Source organism: Lichenostomus cassidix, chromosome 3, assembly GCF_008360975.1.
Source record: "Lichenostomus cassidix isolate B80296 chromosome 3, HeHo_3.0, whole genome shotgun sequence".
Classification (NCBI taxonomy): Eukaryota; Metazoa; Chordata; class Aves; order Passeriformes; family Meliphagidae; genus Lichenostomus; species Lichenostomus cassidix.
This window is the reverse complement of record NC_139483.1, coordinates 89,134,032-89,158,684: the sequence shown is the minus strand read 5'-3', so window position 1 is coordinate 89,158,684 and position 24,653 is coordinate 89,134,032. Positions and strand designations below refer to the sequence as shown.

General features: G+C 41.6%; 1 protein-coding gene across 4 annotated transcripts in view; it reads right to left on the bottom strand.

The window, feature by feature from the left end:
• Positions 1-22,202, bottom strand: part of GCLC (glutamate-cysteine ligase catalytic subunit) — a 34,738-nt gene extending 12,536 nt beyond the window's left edge. Inside the window, exons 1-7 of one of the 4 annotated variants that reach the window (XM_085056654.1) lie at positions 20,058-20,095; positions 19,896-19,947; positions 7,947-8,059; positions 6,931-7,113; positions 4,242-4,382; positions 3,439-3,497; positions 3,212-3,348 (exon numbers count right to left, since the gene is read on the bottom strand). In XM_085056654.1, coding sequence (XP_084912780.1) covers positions 3,212-3,348; positions 3,439-3,497; positions 4,242-4,382; positions 6,931-7,113; positions 7,947-8,059; positions 19,896-19,947; positions 20,058-20,080 — 708 coding nt within the window. In that variant the 5' untranslated portion in view covers positions 20,081-20,095. Of the gene's footprint in view, positions 1-3,211; positions 3,349-3,438; positions 3,498-4,241; positions 4,383-6,930; positions 7,114-7,946; positions 8,060-19,895; positions 19,948-20,057; positions 20,096-21,903 lie in introns of those variants that run through there. The other 3 variants (XM_085056652.1, XM_085056653.1, XM_085056655.1) reach the window with 3 other exon arrangements.
• Between the last annotated feature and the right edge of the window lie 2,451 nt (positions 22,203-24,653).

Below are 24,653 nucleotides of genomic sequence, written 5' to 3'. Positions count from 1 at the left end.
GCTAATCCTGTTTTAAAGAACATTTCAAGATGCCTTTGATCCTGAAAAACTGTGGGGAAAAAAGAATATCTGTGCATCTACTGTAACTTCCATTAAAAAAAAAAGTCCCATTTTTTCTGTATTAGGGGCCAGAACACAGCAAAAAATAGAAAAGAAATATTATTTGCAGAAGGCATTAATGCTTTGGAAGCCCTGCCACAGATAGGTCACTGGAATAGGTAACTCCTTTGTAATATTTCTGTGAAATTTACTCAGAACAGCATCAAACAGAAGACACATTTCTAGTAGCAGACCCTACCCTCTAGACTTTGCAAGCCAACACTTTATGAATTTAAAAAATGCAGCCAGTGCTGCTCCCAAAACTCCCTTTGTCTTAGCAGTATATGTATTCACAGATGAGAGGATAACTCAGATGGGAATGTACGCCTGTACCACTATCGTAACATACACAAGGCTTCAGCTCCAAATCAACATCACTGCTTGTTGTCCTGAAGAATGCCAGTTGTACACAGGCTTTCCTCTTCCAAGGATAATAACTAGAATCCCACAAAACACTGAGAAATGTTCCTCTCAGCTTGCCACTAAACCAAACTGCACCTCAAGTAAGACTTTATAAAAAACCAACCAACAAATCCCTCAAAAACTCCCAAGTTCACTGGTGTCTCAGTGATAGATTTTTTTGGGGGGGTGTTGATGATGGTGGTATAGGGGAAATATGGGATTTGTCTGTGTTTGTTTTGTCTTTTTAAATCTTCAGCCAATATTCATTAAAACATCCCAAATTAGAAAACCATTGTGCTGCTGAGAAAATGTTCCTTCTGTGTCTATCCTTCAAGTGCCATGTTCTTTTTCAGAAAAAAACCAAGCAACCAAACAAAAACCCAGTTGTTCAAAGGTGAGATTATTTAATTACCTTGCAGAGAAGTAGCTAAGTATGATTTCTCATCACTAATTTAGGACATTCAGCACTAGGGAGCCAGCCTTGAAGTGGGGGTGGATGAACAGGACACCTACACTCTTTCCCCAGACAGTGATATTTGTCTCCCATTTCCTTTTAGGTTTATTCCCAACTACATTAAATCTGAGATTCAACATGGTTTCTAGCCAAACGTTCCATTTCACAGGAAAAGGGCACGGCTGTCTTCTCCAGGAGGGCTACAGGCACTGCCAGTGCAGGCTATCCCAGCCCAAGCTCATCAGGACATTTTGTTAAACTCTGGAAATACATCAAACCAAGTTGTAGCTTGGTGTGCTGTAAGAAACAAAGGAACAAAAACCAAACCAACAGGACCATCCCCGAAACACAAAAGGAAGCAAATATATTACGAACTACCTTACCAAAAATAGGTGGGAAATACATGTTTTCTTCTAGTCAGTTATCAGGAATTATCAGTTTATACAGAAGCAGCTGCCAGCCTTGTTTTCATTCTCCATTTGATGATAACAGGACTACCAAATTTCAATTTGGCCACTGATTACCAGAATGTAATAATAAAATGTAACAATACTTAACAGTAATGTAATAGTAAAATAGTACTCCCTTAAAAACGAATTTAATTATTTTTTTAAAGTTCATACAATGACTGATTTAAGGCTGGATTTCTTTTACTGATCTTAAGCAAGAGAGAGAGATGGTATAAAACAAATCATGCCAAACTAACACCTTGTAAAACCACACAGTACTATGTACACTTTACTATCTCATCAGACTCTCCCTAGTTTGCCCTAGTGACAAGAAACCGTATGTAGCAGCTGTCAAGAACTTTTATTTATACAGCTTTTGTAGTTTCTCAATCTCAAAGGGAGTGCTTTCTATGACATTTTCTGCCACTGCTATGAAACAAGAGACTGGAGAATTTCCTTTAATCCCATAGAGAGTTAACACTAGCCTCCTCCTAGGTCTTCTTGCAGGACTGTGGTGACAACAGGCACCACTTTTATCAGGAATCAAATACCTGATTACCTAAGGTGTTAGTCAGTGCCCAGAATCAGGTTGCTATGACAGAGAAACATTTAAAACAAACAGAAAATGAAAGGATTAAAGCACTCTTAACATTCAGCACCTGGATTTAATGGGAAGATACTATAACACAGGAATAACTCAGCCAAATTACTAAAAACAGTAAAAAGTGAGCATGTTCAAATGGGAGAAAACAGAATCAAAAATATCTCCCAGAACAGAGTCTGAGAAGACAACTACCCACATGCTGTGGTATAAGCAGTGAGAAGACAACTCCTTAGCAGATAGCTGAAGTTTCTGATATAAGCAGTGAGAAGACAACTCCCTAGCAGATAGCTAAAAATATTTAAGAATGAGAAACTTTATAAAGGAGTACATGATGTTTGCAAATGAAATAAAATTATACAAAAGCAAAAAGCTACTCATTTTTTAAAATATTCCTACAACCTCTTGCCACTCCCTGCTTTTGCTATTCTAAGAGGGCAGAAGGAAAACACCTAAAATGAGTAACTAAAAAGCCTCTCCCATTCCTACAAGACAGCTCAGTTCTATCTCCACAGTGTCTTTTGGTCATGCCTGAAAGATGCCCAGAGTGGAAGATGACCTTTCACACTCAAAAAGTGCTGGAGCTTCAGGAGCAGGTGCTTTATCAAATGTGGTTTGACCAGTTCAAGAAACCCTCTCAGCAAGTCATCCAATTACATTTGACTATTAGCAGAAAATAAACATAATGTAAGCAAATAAACCTGGTGCACTGGATTGACCCTGGCTGGATGTCAGATGTCCACCAAAGTCACTTTATCACTCCCCTCCTTCACTGCACAGGGAAGAGAAAATGTATTGGGAGAAGAGGCTGACCCCCCACCGGCTCCAACCTCCTTTCAGGCACTTGTAGAAAGTGTGGCCTCACCAGTGCTGAGTACAATCACTGCCCTGGCCTGGGCACATCTAGCTCATGATCAGCTGGATATCAACTAGCATCTCCAGGTCCTTTTCCACCAGGGAGCTTTCCAGCCACACTGCCCCCAGACTAGTGCTGCATGGGCTTGTGGTGGCCAAAGTGCAGGATCCAGCACCCGGTCTTATTGAACTGATGCCTGATGATTTTCTCTTATTTCCCCTTTTCCCACACTGATGTAAAATGCATCAGCTGAATTAAAAAGTGAAAGCAGACCATAAGACAAGTCTTAAAAAGGGAAGTGTTTAGAGAAGATAATGTGCAGTAACAACTTGAAAGCAGATGCACTTTACCTGGAGACAACAGTTTCCCATTCCAAAACCCATAGCATCCATATATATGTAGTCTGGCTTAGATGCCTTTGCTGCTTCTCCATCATCATTAGGAAATGTTTCAATAAAAGGTGATGGCGTGTTCTTATCTTTAAATACTGTGTGGAAAATACAGGCACTCAGTAACTCACAACATGACATTTACATTTATTTTGAAAAAGAACAAAAACAAGACTGAATCTACTCACTTGGTACATTTATCACAACCTTCTCTCCTCTTCGGTGTCGAATGTTTCTGGTCAGTGTACTAAAACAAAAGGACAGGTTTTTTGATTTATATGAAATTTTCTGCAAATATTATTGCAGCTAGTTTCTCAAGAATTTTTACTATTTCAGAATGTTAACTTCCTATTTATTTTGAGCATTTTCCTTCAGGATGCTTCTTTTCCTAGTTTTCAGATAGACTGTAACAGATACCAACAGTGAATTTTTCTTCAGTAGTCTTATTTGCATAGACTTTACAGTACTATGCTGATAAAACAGTCAGAAGGAAAAGGCTACAGACCTGAAGAACACAAGGGAAAGTTAAAAGGTATATGCTTGGTTTTTAAACAGAGTGATTATCATTGTCCAAAGTCTCACTTTACAGTGAGAAGTACATGGTCCATTTCAGAATAACTAGGACAAGCTACTGAGTACGGAGATGTCACTGTGACATACCTAAGCAAGAGCTGGATTAACTGTGATGGAAGCATTTAGGCACAGGATTTCAAACTGGAAGCAATTTTGCAGTAGCAAAATCAACACTTTTTGCCCCATAATAACATGAACTATTATATAAAGTTCCTTGAACTTAACAGTTTATTTTCTTAAGACACTTTGAAAGGAAAATACACATCATCACAACCATTTCTGTTGAAGTCCTTATGGCATTTGCAGCAATTAGCTACAGTGCTCTCTATTCCACTAATGTAAAGAATTTGCAGGTATATCTACCATATTTAGGCATAGACAAAATATTCAACTTCTCAAACTTCCCAAATATTCTTACCTAAATCTAGGATGTTTATTGATGGCTTCATCTGGAAAAAAGAGGGATTTTGAAGCTCCTCCTTCTACTGGCGTCGGTTTATATTCCGGCAGTGTAAACCCAGGACACCCTAACCTATGTAACACAACAATGAGATCCAAGCTGTAATGAAAACAGACTGTGATTTTAAAATGGTCAGATGATCAGAGATTTAGATTCTAGTAGACAGCTAGACAACAACCAGCTTCTGGGGTGGTTAACATGGCCTTTTTTAAAAAAAAACCTCACTAGTCTATCATTAGACAGCAAACATTGGTATTTTCATTGGCTGAAGCAGGAAGCTTCAATACTATGTGAGGTACACACACATTTTAGTGTGTTAGTGCTTGTTATTAATACTGACATGCAGCTGCATTCTGTGCTTTAAAGTTTATCTAGAGGCTACAGGTTGACTACCGAAGTACTTTATCCAGCTCTGTTCTCAACAATCTACCCCTTTTAAAATATATACCTAATGAATTCCACAAGAATTAGAGGTAGTTTCAAGTGGTACACATATCCTACGTCTTGTAACACTTCTAGAACTCTGAAAACCCCTTTGAGAGGAATGTCACAAGCAAAGAAAAATTGCAGCCATTAGGTGAAAAATGCTGAGAGATATGCAAGCTAATCAGAATATACCCCTCCCTTTTGGGAAACTCCATTTTAAGTTTCAGGGTCACCTGAAACAAGAATAAACTTTCACTACAGCTGAGACAAAGGAACATTTGACAAGATTCAGGTAAAGTAGCAGATTAGTTTTTCCATGTTGCACAGTAAAAAGGGCAAATACTGCGTTATCTTGAGAGGCTCCACTGTTTGGATGGATAAAAAAAGTTAGGTGATAAAATTACAAACTACTCAAAATATCAAAACACTCAAATTTCCAAGAATATTATATATGCTCAACACGTATTTCAATATTGCTTCGTCTTGCTGGTTTCATTGTATAAGTTGTAGGACAATTTGTAAACCCAGCTTTATTACTTACCTAAGTGCTAAGCTGTAACCTGCATCCCTCCAGTCCTCAAGAAAGTTCAGCAGTGAGGTCTCACAAATTTAGAAACTAGGGACACTCATTTAGCATCTAAGCTAGAATTTTTTAATATATAAGCATTTTCAAACTGTTAATTTTTAACTGAGTTATTTACTTTGAATAAGCTTACTTCTTCACCTTTCTTCTGTCAGCACTGTAACAAGTTTTTTTGTCTTTTCAAATGCCCAGGTTTTATTATATACATGTGTACATGCACAGATGCATACAGGCATATATAAATGCTATTGTAGAGACAATGTGGCAAAAAACTTCAACCCCATGAAACCTCAGAAATACATGCTAGTGAAACTCCAGTCAAACCAACAGGGACTTGAATGGCAATATAGCAAAAGGTAGAAATAATAAGCTAAATTAGGCTAGCCTAGGGAGAGCAATCTCTGAGGGATGCAAGTATGTTTGGAATGACTACAAACTACATTTTACTATTTACTGGCTTTCAGTGAAGTACAATTCACTGTTCCTACAGTGATATAAAAAGTATTCATCAGTGTTAAAGTGATGAAGAACTCCTCTCCCTTTATTCCCCGTAAGACCAGGTCCAAAATGTTTGTACATAAAACTTATTAAATGACATAATGTACTTGTAAGGATGCAGGGGAAAAAATCCAATTCTGTAATACACTGAGAACTACTTAACCACTGGACTTTAAACAAGCTCTTATTACATCTAGTATAACTCCAATGAAGTGAAAGCACATTTTGTCAACAGAGTGCTCTTAAAACAGCATTCACAGGGCATTACGCAGGCATTTTGGCAGCTTTGCTGCTAAGTCATATTTTGGCACCTCTGCTGCTCTCAGCAAGAATTTTGGGCCACTGCATTCTGTACTACACAAGAAACTAGCCAGTAAGGCCAGCTGCTTCTCTTCTACTGCAGAGCAACTTTTTTACCATTATAAGCATAACTATCTTCATTCACTTCACTAACCAGGCTAGTTAGAATGAACATAATAAATCTTGGTCTAGAACTACATTTGAAAGGAATGTCACAAAATAGAGTTTCTCCTAGGTAATGAAGTACATCCTAAATTTAATTTCTTCAAGAATTTCTTTACAACAATAAAAAAGGATGAAATCTATGCCTTATAAGGGTATTATTAACCCAGGAGAGATGCTCTCCTTTCTAGATCCATTAAGTATTGTATTAGAGGAGTATTAAGTCCAGATAGTCCAAACTACCAGAAGCCTGCCTGTACTTTAGTGAAAAGGTAGTATTAAAAATACATCAGGTAAGCCATGTTTTGCAAAACTGCTACTTATAAACATCAAAGCTTGCAAAATAGGTAAAGAGAAAGCTTTTCTATATAATTTTCTGAATCTATTCAAGAAGGCAGACTACTCTACACGTAGCACTTCATGTTACAAATATTCAGTATTCTCACCTAATACAAAATCATCACAGGTTAGAAGCATTCTAAAAATATAAAAGATGATTATTTGCTTGTCTTGTTGCAATAAAAATTTTAGGAAACATGACTGGAACATCAAGTCAAATAACTTCAATTGAATCATATTTTTCTCTATTTCATTGAGCAGTTTAGCTATAGGTAAAAGGGAGAAAAAGTGTATAAGGAGAATGGGAATCATGGCCTTACATTTCAACGACCATCTCACCTTGGAAATGATGTCACTGTGCAAACAGCCTCATTTTCTTTGAGTACAGAAGCAGCCTCTTGCCGTCTTTTCCTCATGTTGTCTTGCACAGTGTTGAATTCAGACATGGTTCCCCCATATGGCTGTCCAGGAGTCCCTTCGATCATGTAACTTCCATATTCTGGTCTCCAGAGTGTTGGGTGGCTATAATAAAAGAATAGCAACATTTAAATATTTCTGCAACTTCAAAAAAGATGAATTATTTGTGAGAATTTCAGAAATTAATACCATGTGCAAGAAAAATCTCCTATAGTTGATTATTTGATAGAGAAACACAAAGTCCCTTCCAATGTACCTCAGCATCAGGAAGAAGTCAAAAGAAAGCAAGACACAATTTGGCAGTAATAGTGCTGTTGCTGCTGTGTAGCACAATAAGCAGGATTTGCCTACACCAAATTGCAATCACCCTTAGTATCTGTCTCAAGCTTTGTTTCTTGGGGTTTTAACTGAAACTGGAAAATACAGATCACTGCTGCTTTTCCATAGGAGAGGATAGGGAAAAGCTTCCCTACCATTCTTACATCTACATTCCTAGTTCTTCCAAAAATGGGAGAGTGCTCCTACAGACAGCAAGCTTTCCCTATACAGACCTCACCTGCTCCTGTAGTCAAGAGATACGGGAGCAAGTGCACACACATGTATATGTTATAGGACATGGATTACTGTGTACACACAGACACAAAATAAGTGCAAGGCAAAAAAAGTACCCAAACTGCAACTTCTGTGGGCTCACCATTACATCCTCCTTTATCTCAAAGCATAATACAAAAAGTGCATGGACTGCCTGCAAGTGTGCTCAAAATCTTTCACTTCCTGAACTCCAGATTTATCTGAAAATATCGGTATCTACGGTTTACAGTTTTACCAACAGCAGACTTCAATGTTAAGACAGGTTTACAAGATTTTGCACAGTATCATTACAGGAGGATAAACAAAAAAAAAAAAAAAAAAAAAGGAAAATGGAAACAGCTACTCACTTGGGGTTTACCTTCTCCCCCTTGTCTTGCAGTGTTTGAAGAACTTCTTCTCCACAGAGTATCAAGCGCACTTTCTTATTTTCATGGTCAAATTTTACCAACATATATTCCACCTTGTAAATAATAAAAACAAAACAAACAATTAAACAGACACAAACACATTGGCATGCAATTTTAAGCATCAAGTGAAAAAAAAATGTCACACTGAACTTTACGTAAGTTTAAAAACCATCACTAATTATAAATGCAGTAAGCAATACTGGCAAAGATGGCTGCAGGCTTATTTCATCTTGAATAAAGAGTTGAAATTCCTTGAAACTTCTTTCCCTCCATTTCTAATTGGAGATATTTCACAAAAAAATCCTGAATTTTTATTTGCTTCCATATTCTTTTTAGACAAGAAAAAATTAAAACCCCATGCAAACTATATGCAAGCCACAAACATTTCACTGTCATCCCATCAGTTACAGTCTCTGCTGCTGACAAAAAAACCCCAAACAAACAAAAAACCAGAAGTCATTCCAGAAGACATCCATTTACACCAATCACTTGTTGGAGCTATTAAAGACTAGCACTCTGTCTCATTTACACCACAGAAAGCCCACAGCTGTTGGAGACAGCATGAGTCCTGTCATTCAGACACTCCAGCTCTTGGCATAGCACAGTGGTGTTCACCCGTTTGATCCATCTTTGCTGCCGGTTTCTTCCCCTCCTGCCCAGCAGCATACCTTGCCCCCAGAGCTCTGCCTCCTTGCCCCTGTCCCTACCCCAGGCTGCAACCCACACTAAATCCAATAAGCCACTTGTGACAGCAGTGCTGCATCCCCTAGCAGATGTTATCTGAAAGCAGCCAAACCTGGAACACCCTCATCTCAAACTTTCTAATCTCCATGCACACGTGTCATCAAAGTAGCCCTAAAGACTTTCAGAGTGCTACCCAGCACAGCACAGTAACCTAAGAGCTGCTTGGACCTTTATTACTTATAGACACACTCTATTTCCTTACACCAATTTGTCAGAGGATGCTTAGCAATGTTTTGGGAAGTGTAAGACAAAGCAGCCCCCAGGTGCCATGCATTGCCTACCATGTAAGAAGAGAAGTCATACATGGAAATGCATTACCAGGGTAGTGGTTTTCAGACCCCAGCTGGACCAGTGGTGACAGGCAGTACCTTTTGTTGGAGGCTCTTGAACTGCTGCCTCCAAGACTTCCATAAGTCATCTAGTTCAAATATCAACTTGTATTTAAAAATTCAGGTTGCAATTTCTCAACTGGAGCTTGTCAGAGGCGCAATATTCTCCTCAGTTTCATTTTCCAACACTGTCTAGAGCCACATCCCTCTGTATTTAACAAACATGGCTGCTCCACTCCCAGGAGCTCAGATTAATGCAAGATGCTCATGTTAAAGTTGCAGCATACCAACTCATGGCAATTTCTATTTTGTACAGAAGTCTGATGAATATAGGAAAACAGCTTGCCAAAATACAGGGAACTTGTGCCATGTTTTACAGCACACTGTAAATAGATTTGTGGTCTTCATGTTTTTTGGCTGCTTCAATGTCCATAGAAGAGTTATTGCTTGCTACTGTGACAAAAAAGAAATCCTCTGTGATTAAATCACAAGCAGTATTATCCAAGAGTGCTTGTAATTCTACAGAATCTGATCAGAGACACTCTGGAGGGACTCATCCAGAATCATATACATTTGCTGTATGTTTTCTAAGATCACATTTTAATCTCCTAGAGAAGAAAATAATTATTTCTTGTTTCTGTGCAAGACTGCACTTCCTTGCATAGTATATTTTGTCACTGGCGTGTATTACCCACAATAATCTACTTGAGATAACTACAGACTACAGTCAACTACAACACAGTTGAGCACGGATTTAATTATTACCCAGCACCACTCTCTCCAGTGCCACTTGGCCCTGATTATTGGAAAGAAAAAGGGACTTCCAGTTTCTTACCACATTCAACATCATTTCTTGCTTTGAAAAAGCATCATTCTCACTAGGAGCTGGCCTAACTAGAGGGGATATATGAGTCCACAGGTGTGAGTTACACAGATGGACAAAGAACGGCCATCAAGTTCACCCCATGCCTGGGCTCTCCCCACAGTGCCTGTGGGAGTGGGTAGCAGAAGGGAGAGCACAGGAAATGCAGCTGCCTTTGAGAGACCCCAAAGTTGAACATTTGTCCACCTTTACATGAGTATGCTATTGTGACTGGCCTCCTGTCCTAGAAATCCCCCTCCAAATGTAGCTGTAATGAGTGGGTAGGGAGAGCACTGTACTTCTCTATTAACCGAACTGTAAGTTTCACAAAAGAAAATAAGCCAAAAGTCTAAAGAAACACTAAGCCAAGAAGGCAAACCCAAAGAAATCAAAGTGTTTCATAATTCAAGTACAGTAGTGAATATATTGCTTTTATACATCTAGCTTTAGAAGCAACTATTACTTTTGCCTCCAGAAACATTGACTAAATCTTCAAAGCTGTCTTAACACACAGATGATCTGCTATTAATTTTAATGAGAAAAGAAAAAACTTCAGACAGCTGCCAACAGTTCCAAGTAACCCACAGAGTATCTTGACAACAGAGGGACTGACTGAATGGGCATCCTTAAAGAATGTAATTTAGGCTCATCAAAAGATTTAGCCTACAGCTACGAAGAAAGAAACAAATTCAGAGTTCACACATTTTTACATTCAACTTCAGGTCATCATTCACAGACCTCTCACATGTTTTCTATCCACAACAAAGTTCAGAGAAATGCAGCCAAGCTGGAAGAATCAGCATGCCTGGCAGAGATTCCAGTCCAAAGGCCAAATATGAGGGATTTCACCCAACATTCATAATCCATTATTTTGCTGAGCTCTGTAAAGTTCACTTTTCTCTGTAATTTTAACTAGGTTCCTTAGCAAGAAGCAAAATACACATCAGATCAAACTGCTGGTGCAGATGGCTGACCAGCAGCTTTGCTAAGAGCCAGGAGAGGACAGTTCACCCTGTCATGGTAAGGAAGGTGGCCACTTTGGACCCAAGTTTCCAGTCAGTGCTCTCATCCTGCAGCAAACCCTACACATCTCTGTCCTCTGGCAGGCACATGCTGCAAGGCTGCTGAAGACAAGACGTGGCCTCCCAGCTTCTCCCTGCACACATGCTCGGCGCAATCTCAGTGGGGGAATCTCTCTGACCAGCTCTGGTCTGCCTGGCTCGCAGGAGCTCTGTGGTACCTTATGAGGCAAAGGAACATTAGTTTGGCCAGCAAGGTTGCAAAGCAAAAACTGAAAATCCCTTCCCCCGCCCCCAACCAAGCCTATAACAAATTACTGCTCACAGTTAAATGCATTAAAAAAGAAAATACATTCTTAGTTAAAGCAAATACTCTGAGTATAACAGAACTACCATGAGCCAACACAAGGGAAAACTTCTTTAGAGGCTTCCTTCTTCTTAACTACTGCCTTGCAGTGTAACTGCATCTACAGATGTAACTCCATCTTCCATGCCAGCTCCATTCCACTCCATTGCTGAATCTTCTCAGGAAGCAGTATGCTCCATTAGCTTGCTAGCAGAACAACACCCAGAATTGGTGTTACTTCACTCACTACGACCTTTACTCACAGCTGGCTACCAAGAAAATTTCAAGCTTTTGAAAATTCTTTTATGTCTTTTGTAAATACAAGTGAGACCTTGAAGCCTCTCAACTGCAGAGAACTGCAACCACTCTCCATTAACTCAAACAGTTGTGCTGGACTTGTCTGGTGGCAAAGTGAAAGATGACAGCTCTCTGGAAATGGGTAAACGTGTCTGAAATTGCATTTGAATCCCTGAGTTATTTGACCATAATTACACATACCTTTTCTGCATAAAGCATGCTTCTTAAAAATGAAGGTTTATCAGCAAAACAGCCCATTAGTAGTAATTCTGAGAAACAAGGAGAACCAAAGTTGCCACACATGCCCCAAATGTGGGCTTGGTGCCCAGTGTGCAGTGCCAATTTACACACCAAGATGGGGTATTTCTATTTAATCATGGAATTGTCAAGGTTAGAGAGACCTTTAGGATCAGCAAGTCTAACTGTCAACCCAACAGTGCCCTAAATCACTAAACCACATCACCCAGAGAAAGATCCAGATGCCTCTTCAACACCTCTAGGGATGGTGACTCTACAACCTCCCTGGGTAACCTATTCCAATGCCTGACCACCCTAATGGTGAAATTTTTTCTCATGTCTTATCTGAATCACCCCTGTCTCAGCTTAAGGCTGAATATTTCTTTATTCTAATTTGTGCAAAGCGAGGAGCTAGGTGATAACCCACAAAAGGCTGCTAGCTCCTCTGTCATCAAAAGTTTGCACCATGTGTACCTTTTAGCAAAGAAATCATGGTTCATTGACTACAAGTTATGTAGCTCTCTTACTAATTCTACCTTCTATTGGTTAAATGATTCTCTTGCTTCTCACACTAATTAATCTGCATGTTCAGTCCTTCTCTTCTTTTGAGTTGGTGGGTTTCTGGAGTCAGTGGACCGTGGTGATGGGAATTTCTCCCTGCTGGAATTACCTTTTACCCAGTTGGGACTGATCTCAGCAGAGTTGCTGAGTTGGCATTGTTAGTTTCTCACTTATCTTGGGAGTTCTGCCAAATGTCCTTGTAGCCTGTAAATTCTGTGTCCTTTGTGCCCACTATCAGTTATCCTTCTCCCCAAGCTATGCTAGCCTCTCCCCCTAGATCTAAGATCACTGAAGCATATGAAGCCCTAAACTTTAACATGGCAATTCTACTGACAAGTAATTTATCCTTCTAATACCTGGATATCAACATCCTATCATCATCCAAATCCTTGCTTTGGTAGTGGTCTGCTTCCCAATGTGAAAACCTGTCCTTGCACACTCAATTTAAGACCATCACGCTAACTACCAGGGAACAAAACCTATCTAATAGTTGAGCATAAAGCCTCTGCTGTAGCATTAAATGTTAAAATCCTTTTAATATGCAACATATTTGACACAAATAGGCACTTCTGCCTATGCAAACATAGAGTCTGGACTTTAGTAAGCTCAGAAGTAAGGTGCCAAGATTATATAATAGAAGAAAACAGTTTAGAAGAATGATTTGAAGAGAAGTATTTTTTGAGAGAAGAGCAACAAAGTTTGCACACTTTCTACCTGTGAGAAACAGTAACATGCATTAGCCTTGAACCCCACTCCTGACCATCCATCTCAGATGCAGAGTACCCACCCCTGGAAATGTTCAAGGCCAGTTTGGATAGAACTTTGAGCAGCCTGGTGTAATGGAAGATGTCCTTGCCCACAGCATGGAGTTTGACAAGATGATATCCAAAGGTCCCTTACAACGCAAACCATTCTGTGATTCTAAATAAACCTGATCACAGGTGACTCACGGACAACTGCCGTTTCTCAAGAACAATCTTAATGACAGCTTCTTTCTCCTTCCACTGGACAGCTATTACTACACATGCCTGGAGCAATTGTTAGCAGTCTTCTCATATGAACCTTCCTTCAGGCCTGGAGCTTTAAGAGAAATTGAAAATATTTCCTGAACATCCAATGAGGTCTCATGGCTTTTGTTTACTGTTAACAAAAGCCACTACCAATACTGAAGTATTTTCATGCAGTATGCCTCATATACTTATGTACACAGCAGAAAACTACCCTTTTCAGTAGTTATTAAGCTCACTTGTGGAAAAAACAGTAGTTCTTCCATATATTTATTCGTCAGTTAATGCATCATTAAAATACCATTATCTTTAAATGACAGTCTAGAGAACAAAGTTTTAATAATCTGACTGTTCATTAAAGAACCTCTGCCACAAGTTTTCAGTGTTAGATGGAAAAAGCAGATTATTTTCTGTAGGTACAAATACTTCTGATGGATGTAGAGCGTAACACCCAAGGTGGGTTTTTTTAATGCATTTATCTTCTCACCACTGCTGTGATAAAACATGGAGCCACAGAAATAACCAGCTGCTAATGTACCTTTAATGAAAGGTTTACTGTCTTACAGTAAGTCTGAGCCCCGAGGGAGCAAATTTCAGAGGAAAACAAGTCTGGAAGTGCCACAGAGGCTGGTTAACCTGTTTCTAGCCAGCAAACCCCTGAAGTGCGCACTGGCATGAGGCAAGGCATTTCCACACTCATGACATTACCATGGATGTTCTTTGCCACAGAACTAATTTCCAAAATCTGCAACAGGAGAACCAACATTCATATGTAATTCCCAAAATCCTTAAATTTGATCAAGCAGATTGGAAGTGGCAATCCAATGAAAAAAGCACCAGCTCTAAATAAAATTAACTCACAGAAAGCATGTCCCAGAAGCACATGTTTTACATTACATTGACAATTATAAAAAAGAACTTCTACGCCACATTAAATATTACCACAGATAAAGAACACAAACAGGATGCAGAGGCTCTCATCTCAGTCAACACAACCAGCCCCAGCTAAGTGCTCTTGCCTGTTCCCCCTCCCATGTGACAACATCAGGGCTGCAGATCTTTTTGAGCATATGATACGTGACTAGAGAACCTTCTGCACACACCACAGACCAGGAAGCTGGGTTACTGAAAATTAAAAGGAAGCTGGGTTATTGAAAATGAAAGTCAAAACGTTATAATCATTTGCACGATTCTAAAGAAATTACAGAAAAAAAGTCTTATCTTTGACTTCTGTGCTTTGTAATACCTGAGATTAATATTATTAAAAAGACTGATATTGTTAACTTTAGATTTCTACAGCAAAGACAACTTTATTCACCTGTGAAACAAAATGCTGCAAGCTTCTAATTCACCTTTTCATAAACAAAAATACAAAACCTGAACAACCAAATATGCAACACCAACAAGAAAATCTTTCTTGTACTCATCCTTCTGACTCACCCTTTTTCATACTGTTAACTAAAGTAAGGCATCTGCACAGCAAGAAGAGGTCCTGAGGGAAAAGAGGAATTACAATAGAAAATATCCCATGATAAAAACCACAGCAATCCACTTGACAACTGTGAACAGAATATTTTGTTATAAGAAATATACAAACAGTAGGTAATTTAAGCTTCTCTTATTAAAATCTGAGATTGGGAAGGAGGACATCAATGTTTATTGGGGGGTGGGTCAATAGTTATGACCAGCTTCACCTTGCTGTGGAGAAAAACCTCCTAAAAAAAAGAAAACCCTAAAAAAACACCCAACAAAACAGCCCTTAAAAAAACCCAACCAACCAAACACAAACAGAGAAAAAACTAAATAAAAACCCAAACAAAATCCCACACAACAGAAAACCCCAAAACTTCCAAACTAGTGTTCATTAACTACAAAATTAAATTTTCAAAGAGCATCTCAGTATAAACTGAGTCTTGCACTGTCACATGCACAGTGCATCTGGCAGTAAAGCTCTCAGGTAGGTCACTGGTGCTGCACTACTACCTATACACATCTTACCACCCAGCCATGGGAGAGCTGAGCAGAGGGAGATGAAGCAAAATTACCAGCCATCATGGGGTTAACACATTGCGCATGTTTCGAGAGCTAGAGGGTTTAGTTTAGATTTTCCCTGATGCCAGGACTAAAACCGAGCAGAAAAAGTACTTTCATGGCAGTCAGTCAAAGTATCCAAGGAAGGAATAAACACAAAGAGTCTTCAAAGGAACCTATCTTGCTCAAGTCAAGATTTAAAGAGTTGTATTTCCATGCATTAGTGTATTCATTTTAGAGGCTGCATATATACAAGCTCATGGCTGTCAAGCAGCATAAGCTGATGCACTAACATCATACCTTCAGACCCAGCCTCAGAAACAACACTATTTGAAACAGCAGGTATCCATATAAAAAGTATTAAGGAAGCATTAAATCTGTTTCCAAACAAATAATTCCACTGCCCCTTTACTTAGCCAAACAAAGCTCAGAGAGAAAGGGTGAACAAGAAGACACGTGACAAATAACCAAATAACTCACGAGTGCTGCCTCCCCCCAAGCAGCCAGCGGGTGAGCACATCGATTAAGACAGCTCCCATTGAGATGCATCCGCACATGCCACATTTGGCAGAGGCCATCATGAGGAATTTCTGCATGAAAAAAATTCAAAAACCCATTCTGTTTGGGGAATTTTGCTGGGGGAGGGGGAGACTAAAAGCATTTGTCTTAAAATGACAAGAATGCAAAAAAATTTGGAAGGCTCCAGGCTACCATAGCTTTATTATAGGCACAAGATTACCAAGAAAAGCTTTTAAAAAAAGCAATTTCTGCGCACTGGTATATTGCAGTAGTTTGTACAAAGTGAGATTGTCATAGTACTGATGATGAATCTGAATAATGACTTGGATTAATTTTTTTAAAAGACCACGTATTACTGACACTCTGGAAAACATAGCAGCTATTTTTTGTGATTCCATTTCTTTATAACATATAAAACAAAAAGCTAGCTAGAAAGTTTCAGATAACATTAAAAAAACCCCACAACTCACTGTACAATTATCTAAGTAGTTTGGATAGATGGACAAACATCTTGCAGCATGTGAAGTTTAAAGAAACTGTAATAAACAGTCTGTTTTTGTTGTCCATTCAAGTCAATGTCTATCTTGGCTTCAAAGCTATCATGTGGCATCTTGTTCCACAGGGCATCTAGGCTTTGTAAAGTAAGTAATCATCTTAAAAGGACATCTGTTTTTCTGGTCCATTAGGTTAGCCAAGTTTCTTGTAAAATGAGGAAAGAACACTACGTTTTCTGCACACCATGATGCTCTCTGAACCTACTCCTTCATCAGTACTGGTTCTTTCTTATCTGTTTTTGAACATTTTTGTGCACATGTATCTATCTCTCACCAAGCCTCCCTGGTAGTATTTTAGCAAAGAAATGACAAAAACGTTATCTGTATACTTCAGGGACCGTACCTGTACTTACTTTATGCAGCTGGTGAGCTACATTCACCACTGCTAAAAAGTGCCCTAGATTTTGTTCCTGGTTTTAAATGGGTGAGAGACAAACTGGAGCCTCAAACTGTGTGCATCTGAATCCGAATCCATTTCCTTAGCATGCAGCAATAATTTTACCAATCTGAACTGCTGCGGTAATGTAACATCTCTGATCATATGATTTACACATTGCTACTGCCCTGGAAAAACCCAAAAATATAACAGGCTATAAACTGTAACAAGACATTAATGCGATAGCTAGTTCCGTGGGAAAAATCACTCAAAAGGAAATGCAGCTCTTTTCACAGCCTAGCATTTCATTAAGGAAAAGAAGAAAGCTTTCAAGAGATTCACGTATCTTCTAGTCAGAAGAAACACCTTTGGGACATTCTGGTAAGAAACCTGTGGCCTCTCATAGCACGTGAGAAGGGCTGCTCTGCTTTTTGCACGAGCAAGTGCTGATTAGCCATGTTCAATTGAGTCCTCATTCAAGTTATTTACAAGGTATCATTAACAAACTAAAGGATAAGGAGGGCAATTAATTGAGTGCACAGGAGAAAGATCAAAAGACATTTAAAAACTACTGAGAAAGAAAAGGAAGGAAAGAAAACAAACAACTAAAACCAAACTAGAATTAATTCAGTCAGATTTCAACTTGCACGCAGTGCAGTGGTACATTTTTCATGCTGCCTCATACACAGCATTATCAAATTGATTTAAAGGCCTCCAAATTTCACTTCAAGTTTCCATTAAGAAAACAACTTTTAAAAAGTTGAAGATGCTTATTGTGAGTTAGGTCCCTACACTGATGGGAACAAGACTCACACACAACAAAAGGGTCATTATGTCCAATTTCATTAAACAAGGCTGAGCAAGTCAGATTCCTATTTCATTCACATGTACTTTAAAACAAAACTGTCATGTTTTGCCGATGCTTGCTTTCTACATCCCTTCCTTCTGATGGGATCTCCCTCTGGCATGCTTTTCTCAAAATTTTCTTATACTGAAACAGCTCTTCCTTAGTCTTTACAGACCATGGAAGACAAGTGTTACATGCATGTATGAACACATATGTATCTGTAGTTCAGTGTGAAATGCTGTGACTCGTACACTTGTGTGCATGCCCAGCACAAAGCAGCAGCAGTGAGCCTTGCCAAGGGCCAGCCATTCCACTTGTCTGATCCCAGTGTCTGCATAGAGCTCCAAAGTGAAATTTAAGCAATGTCTGTCAGAGGAATGCAATCAGCAGGCAAGAGGCACTGAACAGCACAGGAGACCAACAATGCACTGGCACAGAAGAGAGCTTTTTTGGGACAAAAGCCGGGAAGCAGCAGAACAGGCTAGTATCTGCCAAGCTGCACAAAGGAATTGTTTCACACAGTATCTGCTAACTCTTCTGGAGTTCTGAAACACAGTACTGAAAAGCTGCAGGTTTTTGATTCTGCTGCATAAAAATAAAAAATAAACAATGATGCAACCCCAAAGTTAAGCATACATTATTGGATGGAAGACAAGAACACAAGGAGATCGTACTTGTCTGCCTGACAGGATCTCACCAGCAGATGTAATTGTTGCCCAAACTTTGTGTGCATTAACTCAAGGATAGTAAGGGGGGGGGTTTGATGAGGGATAATAAGATAGTTCACTGTTTTGTATTCTCCGCAGTCAGGAGAAGTCAAGCATTAACAGGGAGGTCAAGTGTCAGTTTTAAATGAGGTAGAAGCATGATGAAGAGGCAGAGGACCTCTACCTGCAACTGCAGATTGAAGGAGACTTTTTTTACAGCAAGTCTTATTCTGTTACGCTTGTATTTTATAGGCTTTTGTTTTTTACCACTGCAAAGGCTTCACAGTTGCGGAAAACAGTGCAGAAGTAACTTACCCCAAAAAAGACAACAACTTTTGGTTCTATTAACCCTGCAAGCAATAAAAGAGCTGACTTTTCAAAAGGCAGCAGAACCAGTGTTTTGACCTTTCCAGCTCCTTACCCAGGAGAGAGGATGGGAGCACTAGAGAATGTTACCCTGCAACGTAAGCTGTGAGGCTGTCTCACTCCCTTCAAAACAGATGCCACCACCGTGCTCTGGTAGCACTTAGCCTTAACACTTCTGTCTGGCACCCAAGCAACAGCACGATTCCCTAGAGTTTCATTCCCTTGCAATCCCAGGCAATGGAGACCCTAGGAGGCTACAAGCACCCCAAAGGACCCCTATAGTTCTGTAACAAGTCTTACAACATGCACGGGAAACTGGAATCCTGCAGTAAACAAAACCAAAGGGAAGGCTGGCATCCACACTAATGAGCAAACACAGTATTTCCTTTTCACGATGGCATCACCTAGATGGCGAACAACCTTTAAAGCATTCACACATGCCCTGAAAGACAAACTCAATACGTGCTACTAAAGTTGGTTTTTTTCCCATAAACAATTTTTAAAAAATTACAAAATACATTTTTCACTAAACACAGTTGCAGAAACATCTCTTGAACACAAAAGTAATTTTGTTTATTCTGATTTTATCTCTACTGTTACATGAGGGCTGTCATCTTCATTCTTGATTTCTATCTTCAAGAGGTTTTTAAAACAATTAAACACCCTCAGGCTACGACTTCACACATGAAGGTCAAAGTGCTCAAAAGGCTTTTTATGAAAACTGTCCAATTAGTTGATTCATCTGCTGCATATAAATGTGGCGCCACTTTCTAATGACTAGATATCTGAGAGGAAAAATGGAAAATAAATGTACTGCCCTCTGCATTAGTCTGTCTACAGCACAGCTCAAGTAAGTTACGGACAGAGGTATGGTTTTGTGTTTGCAAAAGAGCAGACTGGCTACAAGTACCTGGTCCATTAACACACTCCTAAATGCTGTGTTACATAAAAATATATAATTGCATAACACAGTAGAACAAAGTTGCCACATTTGAGTTGACTAGCACTTACTAAAATGAAGAAGTAGAAAATGAACCAGGTTACCTGACCTTTCACAGGTCACAGACATTTCTAATACAGCTCTTACCTCCTTATCAAAATCATGTCTGTAAATGATACTGCTCTTAAAATCCTGCCTCCTGCCATGATGGAGCATAGAAGAACACTGAATCTCGTTTAATATAACTGTTTTCTGAGCATAAACACTTTCTTAAGTATGGTCCCTAGGCCAAAGCAAGAATGAGGCTACCTGAGTCCAGTCTCACCATACATCTAAGATTACTAAGCTGCGGGTTGTATTTGATCCTTTCCTCTGCACACTCCTGCTACTTTCCTCACATTAAGCAAAGCTTGTTGGGTCTACCAGTGAAGGAGCTGAAGGAAGCTGTGCTGAGAAAACTAACTGCCCTAAAAATTGAATGGAAGAAGAGTTTTCTGCTGGGAGTTTGCTGCTTTTTGAACTCAGATGGCCAGTATCAACACAAGGCAGGCAGCAGAAATATGAGCCTGGGAAACAGGGAGAGAAGCTTGCTAGTGGATCAGCCTTAGCTATCTTGTGAAATCTCACTCTGAGAAGGCAAGGACAACTAAAATCTAACACCCATAGGAAAATGAGTACCATCTCTTAAAGATTAATGAGCAAACCCTCAAGCTAAGTCTCAGAGCAACAGGAAGACTCTGTCTCTATTCTTGGACTCAAGACTGTGAGGTGCTTTTGTCAGTGTCACTTCAGTCATACAAGACACGTGGGAACACAAACATCAGACAGGGATAGATGATCTATTTAAACTTCCGGAGTCCACACCACTCTAGGTCCAAAATCCTGTGGTGTAGCCTACATATACTTTAATAGAACAGATTTTAGTACCAAGCCCCCAGTCACTCACGGAAGCAGCTCCTGTGTGCTGACACCTGCCCTGCTGTTAAGTGAATTTCGACAGGGGTTCATTTAAAGAACAGACTTGAAAAGACAAGTTCTCTCAAGGTGCACATGGTGAACAGCATTTTCCCCTGACAAAGAGCATCTGTGAACAGCTGCTGTTACCTAAATAAAGTTTTCTCACAAATGCCTTTGCCGCTCAGAAAGCAAACTGTGCATGAGAGAGAGATGAAATGGCCAAGTCCCCACATTGCTCATACCCTACTCTGCTCTTCCAAATTCCCTGCAGCCACATCTATGACACCTCCAAGTGACCAACACTGGACCTCACCAACGGAAAAGGACAGCTTCCAGTGCAGCACACGTGAAGCTGCTGCCTGTCTCCTGGGGAACTGATCAACAGAGGAGGCAGCCTTTGCTCCGTGCACAGTGCTGTCAGGCTGTGGCACAGCTGCGCGCAGGTTTACAAGGCAACACACCTAAGACCTGTGACCAAGTTACGATCCTCGGGCACAAAGCACCTGTAACAAAGTTCAAGTCATGACCCGAGCGATCACCCTGATCCTTGTTCAGGAGACAGGCTGACACGTATCAAACCCCCAGGAAACTCCGGGATAAAGCAGAGCCCGGCAGGTTCCTTTCCACAGGGATACAGGACGAACACGGTGCGCGGGGAGAAAACTGCCACTGCAGAGCTGCCCGCCCATTCCCGGTCCTGCTTCCCTCGCTTTCCTCCCAAAAACCGAGCCTGAGTAGGCACTGCCCTGGACTAAAGGCATAAACATGCTTCGCTCAGACTCATCCGGAGAGCATAAACAAACTCCGGGAAAGGAGCGAGTGCTGCCTAGCATCACCGCCCCGGGAATACAACTCCCGAGGGGCTGCCCGGGCAACCGACCGGTGCCAGGCGGAAACACTGAAAGTTGTAGCGTTTCAGAACCGCGGACAATAGCGGGGCAGCCGTGCTGCGCAACGAAACGCGGCGAGCGCGTGTGTGTGCGCGAGGTAAACAAAGCCCCGCCGGGCAGCCCGCAATGTCCCCTCCCGCCCGGCGACCGCGGCCGAGCGGCAGGGCCCGCTCCGGGGCATCACGGCCGGTACGGCACGGCACGGCACGGCACGGCACGGCACGGCCCGCACCGCAGCGGCACCTGCGCCCGCCCCAGGGGTCCGCGGAGGCCGCGGCGGAGGCCGCGCCAGCCAGGGTCTCACCCACCTCGTCGCCCCACTTGAGCACGTCCTTGTGGCGGTCGCGCAGGGCGCGGTAAATGTGGAGGAACTGGAGGATGCCGTGCCGCCGCACGTGCTCCGCGTACCGCCGCGTCTCCTCCCAGCTCAGCGGCGAGCCCTGCGACAGCAGCCCCATGCCGGCCGGGAGAGAGGGAGGCCGGGGAGGCGAGCGGAGCCGGAGCAGAGCGGGTGCGCTCGGTGCCGCTGGTGCGCTCGGTGCCGCGGCGGGACCGAGCCCGGCGCCGCACGTGACGGCGGCCGCGCGTCAGGCCGTGACTCAGCACTTTCCGCCGGCAGGCGCCGCCCCGCCCCGCCGAGCGCGGAGCTGAGCTGAGCTGAGCTGAGCTGAGCGCGGCCTGGCGGCTCCGGCCGCCTTCTGCGCGGGGCCGCGGAGCAAGGAGGGGAGGGAGCGTCCCCCGGGAAGCAGAGCCCCAGCGGAGCCGCGGAGCCGGGAGCGCCGGGGAGCGCCGCTGCTCCGCACGGGCGGCGCACGCCCCGGGCACGGGGGAGGAGGTGTCGCTCGCCTGCGCGAGGCGACATGGCGGCGGCACGGTGTCACTCGGGCGGCCGGGGCAGGACGGGCACGTCCGGCCGCGCGGGTGCTGCTGCTGCGAAGGGACCCTTGTGGGCCTGAAAGCGCTGAAATAAAGGTCCCGACTGAAAGGCCCCAAAGCGCGGACCGTGTGGGAACGCGGCTGTGTATTTTACAGATCAGAGCACGGGGAAAAAAATGATGCTTGGAGTGGGCAGAGTGATGCAGAGAGGTCACACCTCATCCCACAGAGACCACCTCCTCTGCATCTCTCCGGCTGCGGAGCCTATATCTTGTGGTCCCAGCACAGGCCCAGCTATTGAAGAGGTTAAAAACTAGTTTGTTACCTGGGAATTGTTCTGGAGGGAATTGGAACAGCATGGTTTCAGGAAAGAGGATGCAGGGGCATGTCAAGGCCTGTGTTTTACATTTGATAAAAGGTAGAAGGAAGGCCTGTTAGTGGTAGGTGTTTACTAAATGAAGAGACAGAAGGCACTGAACATTAATGTGAAAGTGTCATTGCTGAGAAGCAGAAATTCATTAGTCCTGGACTCTGATTGTTACATGCACAGAACTTGTAGGCTTCAGGGACAAACAGGGCTGGTATGGAGTAGGAGAAGCTAAGGTTTTGAGAATTAGTAAGGTATTTAAATTGCCATATAGCCCACTAATGGAGGAACTGAAATTAGATATTTGATTAACTGGATGAGTACACTGACAAGAATTGCTCAATTGTCTTTATTCCAACATATGAGGTGCCTAAAGGATAGAAAAAGCCCCCAAGATATTACAAGAACAAAACTAAAATGCGTTAGTGGAAAATATCAAATATTAAAGTAAAACAACTCAAAGTATTTTAATGACGTAAGTTTCTATACAAAGGGCAGCACTGACAGAAGAAAAACAAGCAGTAATTAAAATTAGGAGCTCAAGATTTTTTTTTAAAAGCTCATGTTTTTGGCTGACATTGTAAAGGCTGACCTGATGGAAAGCAATGCTGGTGTTGGTACTATTATACTGGAGATGGCTGGTTGAGTTAGAGGGACAAGAAAACAATCTTTCCTTCTAGCTAAAACAATTCCACAGCCTTTTCTATTTTTGAAACATTAAGAGGCCAAAAGTCTCACACTTGGCAATGGGAATCTGATGAGGCACATGCCTCATGTGAAAGCCAAGTTGTACTTTATTTCAGATCTGAAGGGACAAAGGGCCTTCATGCACTGCCCTGAATGTTTGAGGGCAATTGCACCAAAATACTGAGATTCCATGTTGGTGCCACCATCCTGCCCCCCAGCTTCAGTTTTTCCACAGCTTTCAGCTGGAGCTGAAGCACCTGAGGAGTCCTGGCAGTGACAAGTAGCACCTGATAACCAACAGCTGTTTTAGCCCCTTTCCGGCTCTTGGGGCAGTGAGTCTGGGTCTGGAGCAAACCTTGTATCAAAGTGAGCATTGTCTCATGAATCTGGGCCAACCTGACTGTATTGTTTAGGATCCATGCTCTCAGTTCACTTGGTTGACAGCAAGAACACTGTGTTGCTGAGAAACTTTTCTGGAAGAATTGGGTATTTGGTATGATCCCAGCTGCTTTAAGTGTGCTGGTGTATAATGGACATTTCCAGCAACATACACATTATTTTGAAATTAAGATCAGCTTTATTATATTGCAGGCTGCTATTATGCAGTCTGTACTCTTAAACTGACCACTAATGCTACTCTTTGACCTGCAATTCAAGAGCACATTTTCTGTGTCTTGTCTTTCTCAATATTTGAACTCAGCTCATTTTTGTGCTATTTTAGTGGATACTGGAAGTAGCAATAGAGATATATTAGTGGATATATGTCGCTGTTTAGCCGCTAACAGAAAAAAGGACCCAAGTTCTCAGTGTTTCAGGCAAGAAAGTTTTCAGTTTCAGGCAAGAAAGAGGAAGTTTATTATTTTGATTTCAATATTTATAGACTTTTCAGAGGTCGCCCAGATTGGTCAGCCAGAAGCCTCCCCCTAGGCCTGACTGGCCAGGCCTGAACTGTCCAAATCTCGAGATACTGTTTAAAAAACATCCAAACTTTATCTTTGTTTATAAAACACAGCGGAATGTTCTCACGAGAAAGACCTGTGCTAGCCACAGATATATTAGATTAACATTAGTGGACACTGGAAGTAGCAATAGAGCAGTATCTGCTCTACTTCCAGTCCTGTGTGCTTA